This window comes from Hibiscus syriacus, unplaced genomic scaffold (genome assembly GCF_006381635.1).
Source record: "Hibiscus syriacus cultivar Baekdansim isolate YM2019G1 unplaced genomic scaffold, ASM638163v2 tig00014445_pilon, whole genome shotgun sequence".
In the NCBI taxonomy this organism is placed as follows: Eukaryota; Viridiplantae; Streptophyta; class Magnoliopsida; order Malvales; family Malvaceae; genus Hibiscus; species Hibiscus syriacus.
The window spans coordinates 62,923-76,477 of NW_024062327.1; the positions used below are offsets into that span (position 1 = coordinate 62,923).

A 13,555-nucleotide genomic window follows, 5' to 3' on the forward strand; every position below is an offset into this window, starting at 1 on the left:
TGAATAAATTTGATTTAAATATTTAATATCATTAAATAATTATTAGTAATCATTATTAAATCATTATTAATAATTATTATAATTTTATTATTACTAATCATTATTAAATCATTAGTATCAAATCATTATATATTAATAATAAATCATTATTAGTAATCATTACTAAATCATATTATTACTAAATCATTAAATATCAGATCATTAAATATTAATAATAAATTAGTAGTAGTATTAGTACCATTTTGAGGTTCTGTTTCCATGGTTTCTATACTGTCTTAGCAGTATCAGTACTACTTAGTCTAAATTAAGTTTTTTACTTGATTAAATTTCAAAACCTTTAGTAAAAAATTTTCATTTGAGTAAGGAATAAAAATTGAATCGAATATAATCTTAAAATTTATAAAAATCAATTAAAAATTTTGTTTGGTATGAATCAGGTGTACAGCATGACATGAATCACGTTGAAATTGACGTGGGCTCCTGCATGGCATGAATATTCATGTTGAAATTCAAAAGAAAAATAAAAAAAACTTTATTCATTCACGTGAAAGCAACTTTTAAAGTTGCATGGCAGGGGCACTAATAAATTTTAAAGGTGCATGGCATGAATATACAAGTGGGCTTGCATGGCGACCAACAGCACAGGTTGAGGGATGGCTTGGCGACCTCCTTCGTCGCTTGAAACACTTGGCGACCAACGTTCGAACCGTAGCAAACGTCTTATCTCAGTCAATAATTCTCCAACAACATTATCTCAGGAATTTTTTTTCCACACCATTATCTCACGAATTTTGCCCACTGAAACAGTGATTTATGTGAAATATGGGCAGGTAGAGAACCCTAAACATTGAAATATATGGACAGGGATGACAACTAGCGGATTCGGAGTACTTTTTAATTGACCTCAATTCAATTTAATACTGTAGTCATAAAATTTAAGTCGAACTTGATCCAATATTACAACATAAATAATTTTATCAAAACCTAAGTCGAACTTGACACAATTGATCAAAATAAAAAAAAATTCAAAAAAATATTAATTTTATTTAATTTAACTACATAAATTTTAAAAAAAGTTTAATTTAATAGCATAGTCCTAGTATCGTATATCAAAAACTAACTAATAATATATAAAGGTATTTTCGTAATTATCCCAAAAAAAGATTGAGATCTTTTTAAGTTAAATATGACTTAATCTGAAACCTGAATCTTATAAAAAAAATCGACTTTATTAGATCAGATCGTGTTATTTAACTCACCAGATACTAGTTCTTTTACCATCAAAGTAAAGCAATATATAGAAGGAATGCGATGCAGGCGCTGTAGGGGCAAAAGGATTGGCGATCCTTCTACGGTAAGCATAATGAAACTAGCTAACTTATAATTTACACGTCTAAACCAAAGTGGCATACATATTATCCTGCTGCACATAACCTGTGAAGATGAAAAATAAATGGCAGAGTTTCCAATATGTTAATCAAGGCACACATAAATGCTTTAACTTAAAGTTAGCAGATACGAAGATCACACAACTACATGCACAATAAATACCAAACCTTGCAAACCATGTAGCATTCTCCAGCACTGAAGAAATTATTCATTCTTTTCGCAGCAGGTTGATAAAAAAACGATATCATAAGGGTTATGACATTAGATAATAGAACAACCAGTAATCCGATCAAGACGGTAGAATCCGAAACGATTGCAAATATTTTTCATGCTTTACCATCAAGAATGACTCAAATTCCATGTAAACAAACGCATGCAGTTCATTAGACATTAATCCAACCTAGAGGCCAGGGCATTCATTCATACATGCACATGACATGACATGATACTATATATATATTCCTCAGTGTGTAAGTAAAACACAACTTTAACAACCTCTCCTTAAGAACTGAATGATTATCACTCCTATGCATTTGAACTAGATAAAACAGAGCAAGTGTTGCTGATTCGGAAACCTCATTGTTTGCTACCATACCATAATACTGTTTAATCAGAGCATGCCAAGAGGACATTAATTTATTAACTACAAACAAATTGAACTAATGCAAAAGAAAATGGGGATTGGACATTAAAAGGGTTCAGATTTAACATCAATGAACTTTGCACATAAATGCAAGAAACTGTATGGAGATACAAGTTATTTTCTGTTAAACAAGAATAAGTACCAAAGTATTTTCTCTCTTTCATTGATAAATAAGGGATTGTATTAATAATAAATAAGAAAAATCCCACATAAACTTACAAGCGTACTAACTGTACAAAACTACGAACCAAAGGAGGTAAATGGTTAGGCTGCAGAATTTAAGATCTGAATCTGAATGCACAATTTCACCATGTACAATTACTATTTCTGTAACTAAATATGTATATTAAAGCACTCAAGCTTTTGGGTTATTCACTTCCAAACCTTAATAGCCCCATCTCTACTGCTTGATATCAAGTGTCTTTGGTTCAATTTCACAGAAGCCAAAGAGAGGACGGAATCGTGGTGGCATCCAGCAGAATCAGTAGCAGCAGCAGCAATAACTGCTTTTGCTGTCAACTTCATTGTTAGAGGTCGTCTCTTAGTTTCCTGTTTGCCAAGAAAAGAAAACATAAATACTAAGAGCAGGAGACCCTAAACCAAACAGTTCCAGAAGGCACCCTTGCGTTCTAGTGAAAAGGCAGTTGAGATAATTTGCACAAAAAGCCATGATAGAAAATGAGTGAAAAGTGAAAAACCATAATACATAGTAATCCAATAAAATTCTGAAAGGTAAAACACAAGAATGAAGTTTTATGTAAATATATCATTAGACGATACCTGTACAACTTGTGCCCCAAAACTTGATCTTGCTTCATAGAAATCATCATTTCCAACTCCCTTAAAATTTGGGCCACAGATACAGTAACTTCTATCAGGGCTGCAATGGAAATAATGTAAATAATGCATATTCCATAAGATCACTGAACAGGGATAAAAAAGGAATTCAATAAAAACCTGCAATGGTCCCAGCGGCGAATCCTTAAGTCAGTGCCTCCAGTCAATAGATCACCACCAGGTAGAGGAAGTAATGCACGGATACCCGGAAGACGTGGTGGGGGTTCATTTAGTTCATCCACTCGATACTTTGGATTTGCATTCCTCCTTGGATCAGATTTAGAGCTTCTTTTAGTGGATGGCTTTGCCAAGGCCCATGGTAAATCAGACATTTCTGCTTCAGTGTCATAATTTGCAGCCCTAAATACCTGGAGACAAAAGTTGGGAGGAAAAAATTCAATCACAATGAACGATAATAACAAAAACTAGTTCTCATTATAGAGGGACAAATCCAGGATTTTATATCCCTCAATCAGTTTCCATTGTACATTAATCTCTAACAAAAAATTTCAAAATATATAATTAGAACAACATCCTTCCATTTTCTCTCCTCCTAATGCAATTTGGAAGGACCCTCACTTTTCTGTCCTACAAAGTATGATAAAATCCTCTTTCCTTTTTTACCATCCGCCCTTTAAATTCCCCAAATGTATTCTCCTACCAAGCACAGTTTTAATATAAGGCTATTGCTAAAATTTTCTAATTATTGTTCCAAATACCAACATCCTTTATTTCAATCATGCATACACTATGTCTGATTAATAGAAGCAATTGCCTCTTTACCTGGTGGCAGCTCCCATTCTCTGCATTCCAAAGTGAAACTTCATTGCAGCCAGCAGCCACATAAATAAGCGGCCTTGCAGTTGTAGAAACTGAGACACTTGAAGGAGGAACAAAGAGACACATCTTTTCTACAGGGCATACAAGAGAATACTGCCATGAGTTCACAGGAATACAGAACCTTAAATCCCAAAGGGTAAGCACACCCCTAGAAGACCCTGAAACAAACCAATTCCCGCAAGGGCCTGCAACCAGACACGATATGTAACCTTCCTCCAGAACTGCTTTTAATGTCCATGCATTTGAACTTGATCTCGTATCCCAAAGATGAATACCACAATTTTGGGTGCTGTACATAAATGTCTGAATGCCACAGTTATCCACAGGGTAGTTGAAAAGGGTAAGTATTGCACCTTCTTTCACATCCTTCTTTTTTATATCAGCGATACCTGAATACTTTTCAACAACATTTCCAAGACCTCTAGAGATGTGATCAACAGAAAACATATGGATTGTCCCATCGCATGCTCCAACAACAACTTGAGCAGAATTTTGGAGCATTGCAGTGCATAGTGCTCGGCTTCCTTCCAAGTGATAAGTTAGCCTTGACCTAAACGATATATCCTTCTCCAACTTTCTTGAATCCCACACTTTGACAGTGGAATCATCAGATGCACTCACAAAGAAACTGTGATCATTTGAAACTGCAATATCATTGACAGCAGATCGGTGCTCCTGCAGGTGTGCAACCAACACCCCACGCGGCCTCCAACCTGAATCTGGAATTGATGAAGACCGAGCAAATGAGGGTAGTCCTGTGAAATCAGTTGAAGCAGAAGCATCTTCCATTGGAACAGAAGTTCCTTTTACTGTACCAGATAATCCCATGTCTTGAAATTTACTATTAACATAGGCTATTTGATCATTTTCACGACTTTCTGGTTCATGTACAACTCTGTAAAATTGTTTAGAACCACCAGTGATACCAAAGGAGCCTGAAACAAGCTTAGGTGCTGGAACTGAACTAGACATGGTAAATGATTTACTAACTGGATCTATACAAGGCAAAGGAGTATCAGAAGCTGCTGGAGGAGCTACCATTGCTCGCTTGTCCATGCTAAAAGAGTACAAAGGTATACCTTCTGAAGACTTATCACACATGAAACTGTTTAAACCATTGAGCTGCGGAGATGTTAAACCTGAAAACTTTAGCTTCTCTGAGCATAATGGATCACGCATGTCAATTACACTAGAAGCATTTCGTATATGACCCCCCAGAACTCTCAGCTTGGTATCGTCATCATCTTCTGTTAGCCCAGATTGCTGCAATGCACTATCAATGGGTCTATGACCTCCAATAGACTGTTGTTTCTCAGACCAATACTTCATTGAGTCTAATTCCCCAGCCCCTCTCTTCAGTAAATCAGCAATTTCCCATTGTTTCGATTGCACTGATGAATTGTACCATATTTTTCTCTGTCTCTCCAACATGTCTGAACTCCTAGCATTTTCTAAGACTTCATAAAATACTTCCCTTGAGACAGGTGGCTTCAAACAAGAAAGAAGAGCTTTTTTGGAGTCCAGAGATGCAGGTTGTCGACGTAGGAAAGGTTGTATTACTGGAGCAAGGAAAACGAAAGAATCTACAGCACCCAAGCACTCACTACTAGATGAAAGGAAAGTGACAACCGACCTCCTTACCCATTGACTAGGAAAACATAACAATGGAAAGGAACGTTCTATCATTTCAAGCAATATTCTTTTCTGTAAGAAACCATTTTTGCACAGAACAGCCAAACAATCCAGTGCATTAACTATAACGGCCTCTATTGCATCACCTAAAGCCTGCTCAATATAAGGTAAAAGATATTCCTCCACACTTCGTTGGCCCACAAAGAAGCAGACAAACACAATTTGCCCATAAAACACTGCCCTTAGCTGCTCATCTCTATCATTCAAAAAGGCTGGGAGTATGGGCAACAAAAAATCATTACTCTGTCTCTGGCCAAAAAAGCAGCATAAGTTGCCAATGTCCTGAAGGAGAGCTCTTCTAATGTTTGGAGTTTGCTTTTGACCCATTACAAGCTCCTGAACTACCTCTGCAATGGACTTCCTTAATTGGCCTAGCTGTGCATCACTATTTGACCTCTGAATGCGCCCAGATGACTCACCAGATGATGCTAAAGACTTCGGAGACAAATTCAATTCATTAAGAACTCCAGCCTCGCTAAGCCTTATTGAATGTATCAAGAATCCATAAGCTGTTAGAGCCAGCTTAGCTATATTGCTTGCATAACAAATTCTCACACTTTCCTCTGGATCATCAGGAAGCATGGAAAGCATTGGAAGGATGTACTCTGGGAAAATTTTTGCATCACTAGGAGGAAAATCTCGAACTAAGGGTAGAATGTCACATAAAGTCTCAAGGGCAGCACACCGCACAATTGCCGCTGGGTCAGAAAGCATTGCAATTACATATGGAAGTACTCGCTGCAAGCGATCTTCATCATCAATGTATAATGAAGAGGTCTTCAGCAAAAGTATCGCCCCTCTCCTCAAATGAGGTAACTTAACATTACGTATGCAGGAGCAAAGCAAAGAGGCAATTAAAACCATCCCTTCACATTTCATACTATCTTCGGGTAATGGTAGAAAAGGCATTCCGAAGGTGTCTGATTGACTGTCATAGTCAGACATCAATGAGTTTAAATCATCCATTGTAATCTTTTTCAGAAAAGGGTGATCATTTTTCCTAAACAAATCAGAAATATTTTGATGAAGGAAGTGGGAGATTCAATGCCATTTTGTTTAAAATCTTGGGAAAGTGCACTTTTGGATGTATCTCCTTCTGTTGGATTCTCCCCAAGGTAATGATTGCTCTGTTCAACATCTCCAAGTAGGGTATCGATGTTGCCAAGAAGCTTGAACCGATCCCCAACAGAACCATTATCCATCTTTTCTCTTTTTGTCAACAAGTGATTTGTTGAGCTCAACTTTTGTTTTGTAACGATCTCTTGTGACTGTTGTTTTGAAACAATATCTTGCGACTGTTTACCACTTAAGGTATGCAATTTGCCAAGACCCCCTCCCATCTCATCATTTGACCTCTTGCTCATCATTTGCTTCAATATCTCGGGGAAAACCCTCTGGCACATTGCAATCTACAATAGAAATTACAGAGCAAGGGCAGATATTAGATGCAAGAATGATTAATTTTACAATTCCTAGATTAAAAACATGTTTACCCTCATATCAGAATGAAGAGGATTCCAGCAACAATAAAAACCATGCAGAAATGGTGAGAAGTAGCCAGGAAATACAGCAGCTACATAATTCTGTAGATAACTTTCAGCAGAGAGGCGAGACTCTGGTTCAAGCTGGATCATATGAAGTATCATCTTTCGTACTCCAATATCTGGGATCTGCACATGCAAATCAAATTGTTAGAAAAGCAATAGTTAACCATGAACTGATTTTAACATGAAGAAAGTGAGAATAACTTCTTACGACTAACAAGAATTGCACTGATAGTAGTCTTGTGCAAGCAAGTAAATAGCAGCAATAAGATTAAATAAAACTCAATATGTAGAAGAAAAATCAGTGAAAAGGGATAGCAAATGCATCAAGTAGAAAGGCAGGGAAAGAAATTACCACCTTTTCAAGATGTTGACTAGGATCATATTGCCCTCTGCGATATGCAAGAAGCTGGGAAAGTTCAAACAGTGGCTGGCCCTCAAGGAAAACCTCCCCAATAACACATCTAAACAGTTGTATAGCAAGCACATATTATTATTGTTGGACAAAAAATGATTTGGAATTTACATTTTGTTCAAAACAAGTAGATTGAAACCACTATTTCTTCATGAAGATCAAACTATATCATCAGGACTCAGAAACTTAGACGTAACAAAATTTCACAAAAATCATTACTTCACTAGAGGACTTAACATCAGGCGATACTACTCAAAACGTTCAGAACATGTATCAGTTGGTAAGCTAATATATTTAGAATGAATAGTACAGGTAAGCATACCTATATAATGTACACTAGTTTACAATGTATTAGGATCTCACCTACCATTTATTTAGTTTGTAACATATGGTTCCAGATAAGAGATCGGAATGTCTTTGAAAAAGAAAAACAAATTTAGAAGGAACTGTAGTTTCCACAAAAATACTACTACATTTAGAAAGCTCACCCAATAGCAAAGATGTCCATAGATGGCTTCAAAGGAGCATCTTGGGCAACTTGCATTTCACCTCCATGCTCATAAAATCTCTATATAGCAATAGAGAAAATCAGTATTGAAAAAAAAACATGCCATACACATATAGAATATAATATGTTCTCTCTTCAAGTGTAGTGCTGAAACTTAAATAAGACATGTTTTATGTATAGGTGAACAAGACATAATCAGATCAACATATTATAACCAAACAATTACCAAGCTATACAAAATACCAAAGCTACAAAACATGTGTCAAAAACCAGACACGTCAACACGTGATTCACATTTAGCAATTATCATGTCTTAAGCTAGACATGTATATCCAAATAGAACTAAAATCAGTTGGAAGTTGGAACTGCCTAATTGATTAATTATCATCCAAAACTTTTAGCTGCTAAACAGATGTAGTCATTGGGAACAAAAGAAAAAAAATGGTTCTTTTATGAGAGATGGCCCTAAACCATTTCCTGAATCAAACTAATAACCACATAAACAGGCAAAACATTGCATCAATTCTTTTTCCAAGCTCAACATAAACAGAAAAGAATCCAATCACCAATTTCGCACAACCGTCAGCCCTTATCAAACCTCCCTTCCTTGTACATGCTGGTTTAGAGCCCAAAACGAAAGGGTGCAAGTAAACCTATGTTACTCCAACCCTTCATTTTTCTTGATGAATTTGTGTCTAGCACTTGTGTTCAACACATAGTGAAATAGATATGGGAATATGATACTTTGAGGACCCTCCAAATACATGGAAATCTTGGAAAAAGTTAAACACATCCATGTCCAAAACAAACACCTAAGTCAGATAACATAGAAGTAAACTGCAAGAGTAATTGACAATACTCATTAAGAGATTTCATAATCCATAGGGCTATCTAGGCATCAGAGTATGTATCCAAACTTAGTTATTTGTGAGCAGTAATTTCAGAAGATCAATTTCATGTTCAGTTCCACTTCTAAAAGAATTGACCCAAATTGCTATTCAAAAGTGAAAGGTGTCAATATAAGAACATAAGACTGTTTATCAAAACATCTATCACAGGAAACAAACAAAACAAAGAAACTGCAGCAATAAAATAAGTGAAGCTAGAACCAACCTCCGGTGCAAGATAACACAGCCTTCTTCCTCCAGTGTCAAAGAAAAAGGAGAAATCCGAAGGGTCATCATAAGGAATATATGTAGGCTTGAATGAGGCAAAATCAGCTAGATAAACCCAGTTCCACGAGGTAACCAACACATTCTCACACTTAATATCACCTAAAACAATTTTGAAAGCACAACGATTAAAAACATCATACACATATGAAATCAGAAGATAAACGAAATAAATTCCTTCGTAACTAACTTAACTGACCATGGCATATCCCCTTCTCATGGCACTGCTTCGCTGCAAGAAGCAACTACAACACCCCCAAAATAGAAAAAAATGAGACGAATTTTACTCTTCATAACCTAAGAGAGTAAGATGCAAAGAGGAAGAAACAGAGACAGACCTGAAACGCCAACCACTTCTTTTCAACGAGACTCAAAAACGGCCGAGTACTTAATCGATCATGCAAATTGTTGAAAAAATATTGCCTTAATAAATATGCTGCCTTATCTGTTTCTTGCCAAAACTGTACGAAAACCAGCCATTACAATCAGAAAAGCGCCGGATATAAAATTTAAAAAAAAAATCAATGGAATAATCTCAATCTCAGGAATTAATGCTATGTAGAAAGGTCCGGCAATAAAATTTTATATCATTCAATTCAAGTCAGGTCTAAGCTAAATTCAAATCAAACACTAAGAATCCAGGGTTGTTTATAATAAAAAGAGAGAGAGAGAGAAGAATTAAGAGAAAACCAGTGACCTGGAAGGGCCAAACATGGGGGTGGTCAAGTGACCGGAATATTTCTTTGATGTGAACTAGACGGCGCTCGTACTCACGGAGATCGATGGAATCGCCTCGTTTGAAGTAGACCTTAACGAGGACGAGCCCTTCGTCGTGCTTACACAGGATCGACTTGAAGAATCGGCCCCGGCCGAGTACCTCCTTCAGCACCAAATTGTACGAAGACGGCAGGTCGTGCAGGTAATACTCCGTCGCCGAGACTTGCGTCGTTCGCGCGATCTTGTTCCCCATTGAGCATTCGAGTTTTCGCTTCGATTTTGCGATATTATATTATCTATTTATTCTCTATGCGAGCATCGTGAGTCTACAGGATTTGGCTTTGTTGGAAAGTTGTGCTTCGGATTTGGTGTTTATTAAGATGGAGACATCGAGTAGGATTAGGAGTTTGAAGCTCAGATCAGATGAGCTTCTATACAACGTTGCGTGGGAAGATGGGTAACCATCTCGGGTCCGTTAACACATCAACCGGATCCATTCATCTCTATGTACATCCGGTTCCACTCTTTGCATTTCATCCCCTGAGCTGAAGCCTACCATCATTAAGAACTAGGTTAAATTACGTTTTTTTTTGTTATTATTTTAGATTAGTCAAATTTTATCGTTATTATTTATATTATGAATAAATTTTGACTTTAATTCCATTTATTTTTCAAATTTTAATTATAAATCGATCGATTTTATAAAAATAATATGATCATATGAATTTAAAATAATCTAATTAAAGAAATCTTCATCTCACTTTGACCATCCTCATGTTTAACATCAAACTATTAAATTAGAGTATACAAACTAAAAAAGTTAATAAGGAGTAATAATCATTTCAATTAGAAAAAATATTAAATAAAATGAAAATTCATTCTAATTGTATTTGAAAAGCAAAAAATTAAAATTGACTAAAAGTATAATATATAGACTAAATATACAATTTATGTATACTGCATAGACTAACAAAAAAACTAACAAAAAAAATAACACTTCTATCAAATGTAACAATGGTACACAATTAACCATTGCAATCTAAAAATTTCATAAGCAATGATAATTATTTATGTTAATGTGAAAAATTATCCCATTCATGTTTATACAAAGATGTACTAAATAAAATTTATGTACCTCTATGATAAATTTACTTATATTAATATTCTAAACTAAATATTCATCAATTAATTATATTTCTACGAAGAAGAGAGTGTTGATTAGTTTATTCTAAATATTCTTTGAGGTTCCGAGTTCGAGTACCGAAAATGTTAGAGGTGTGAGCATTAAGTATTGTCAAATGTTTGAACGTATACTACCTTGTACTTATCCCGTATCAATAAAAGAAATTTGTGGTGAAATGACATGTTATTCTCTCTAAAGAATTAGAGCAGTTGTGTTTATAAGGTGTAACCATGTTATTATAGATTAAGAAAATTTCAAACAAATATCACCCATAATACTAAATAAATAAAATTATCAACATTTATCTGATCAAGCAACCATATCTCTTAAACATTGAAACTTGTTCGTTTAATGCATACAGTTGTTTTAGAGTTTTATAGATTGTTAGAGATGTCTTCTTCATCTTTAAACTTCTCCACCAAAACCCAAATAGATTGCTTTTGTGGCATTGAGGAGCTCCATTTTTAACTACCTTGTGTTCTTAAAACTATTTCTGATGTATGTGTTAATGTAATTTCAAATAAAATTTGAGTTCAAATATGTTATATTTTAATCCAAATTATAATTAATAATTAAATTAGATTTTATGGTATTCTTGGTGACTAAGTATTCGATTCTATAAATAGAGAATAGTCTTAATCTTTAGAATTGAGAGAGAGAATTATTTTGGAGAGATTAATCCTTTTTGAGATTTTTGTAACTTTTGGGGATTTATGTTGTAGAAATAATTTTGTAGTATGTTAAGAGAGTGATTCGGGATACTCTGGGTTTTGGTATAGATATAAGATTTTAAGATACACATGATATCTTGTATTTGTACATTTTGTAATCTCTACATCTATAGTGAGTTGGTGTTCTTCTCGTCCGTGAAGATAGACAATGTTGAATCATATTAAGTCTTAACTCTTATACACGTTTTATTTTACTCTGATATCGCTTTGATTATTTTTTTCTAATTTCTAATTTCTAATTTCTAATTTCTAACAAAATCTATTAGACGTGGTTTCGTAAGAACTGTTCACTGTCGTTTCAAAGGAATAATATTCAATGGATTTATTGCTTGTACCATATATATATTTATAATACTTAGGGTTATAAACTATAAATTTTGTTTTAGATAAATATATATCCGTTTACTGACTGGTCTCTTTTGGCTTTGAGCAAACATAACATAATAGACAAAATCACAAGATGATTAAAGAAGAAGATAGATATCTTGATTAGGAAAGTATGTAGTGCCGTTGGGCGTTGACGTTGAATCCATTGCAGTGAGCTGCTTGTGTCGTGTGGGCAAGTTATCGAGTGTAGCCTCCTCAGAAGAAAAGTCGTCTAAACCCGATCCAAAATTTAACATTATTATATTTCTTTCTAAGGTTTTGAACTCAGGATTTTTTATCAAGCCAGAACAACCTTAGCTTGCTGATCAAATATGTACATATCATCTCCTTTATTTTTGGAATACTTTAGGAGGCATTAACCACGTTTGGTCCTTCACTGTGTTAAAATTTCTGGTAAAATTAAGAGTAGAAGTCCTTGATCGATGTACTTACTAAAATTCAATGTGTATGTTGAGTGATTAGATTTGTATATATTTTGTTGATAATTATTCTTCTTTGTTTATTTGATGTTGTTGAATTGGTTCTATTTTGATTTATTTTCGTGCATAGATTTATTTTCCAAAACCAGCGGTATAAGGATAAAATATGCAGTTTTTTTTTTTTTTTTTGGAATCAGGCTAGAGCCATGGGCACGGTTTGGGACACGACTGATTCCGACGTGGTAGAATCTAGCGATCCAGTCAACAATATTTTCTAGAAGACAGTCCGATTAACATTTTTCTGGAAGGAGGACGTGCAAAATTATCTTATGGATTTAAGTTTGAATTTGAATTTAAAAATACTTTGGAGATTTGTTTTTTAAATTATTTTTGGATTATCTTTTAGGATATTTTATTTTAAATATTTATTCTACCTCTATAATATTTAAGTATGTGCTAAATTTGATTTTGTTCTTTGGAGTTATTTTTATAAAAGTTTCCTTTTTCTTTTATCTTTATTTTTACTTTAGACTTTTATTTTCTTTTAAAAAGTACACTTAATATCTTCAGATAACATTCATAATTTTTTGAAAACTTTATTTGGCGAACGACCATATCTTTAATAATCTTCTCATTTCAAAAAGACATTGATTTGAAGGTGTTTTGATTTAAAGTTTGGAAGTAAGAATCATATGGTCATAATTCAACTTCTTAGGAATAAATTTAGCGATGATCCACTAAGGTGAATCAAAATCGGATTTGATTATCAATGAGACACCATAACTCAAGACATACTTTTTCAATGCTTAAAGTTGTATTGGTGGTTAAGCGTTGATTTGAATGTGTTTGGGTAATGATAAAGAATGGATAAGCACGAATGATTACCAGACCCAAATAATCTAATGCTTAAAACCCAAAATCAATCGTCTTCCACATCAATCCTCACATTTTTCCAATGCCATTTGAATTAATTTCAATCTTTATCACCAAGGTCACTTGAATTAGCGCACAAACCACCTTAAATTAATCATTGCTCGTTTTTTATCCGCTTCGGATAACCGGACAAAATTAGGTTACG

At 34.5% G+C, this 13,555-nt stretch overlaps 1 protein-coding gene across 1 annotated transcript; it reads right to left on the reverse strand.

Annotated features, from left to right (window-relative positions):
• Positions 1-2,195: 2,195 nt before the first annotated feature.
• On the reverse strand, positions 2,196-10,224 carry LOC120207335 (serine/threonine-protein kinase VPS15-like). Its single transcript, XM_039206810.1, is given in 12 exon segments — positions 2,196-2,581; positions 2,813-2,912; positions 2,990-3,237; positions 3,653-6,435; positions 6,438-6,810; positions 6,895-7,071; positions 7,304-7,409; positions 7,849-7,928; positions 8,982-9,142; positions 9,240-9,285; positions 9,379-9,501; positions 9,738-10,224. Coding segments are annotated over 12 exon segments (4,647 nt in total). The 5' UTR covers positions 10,011-10,224; the 3' UTR covers positions 2,196-2,404.
• Between the last annotated feature and the right edge of the window lie 3,331 nt (positions 10,225-13,555).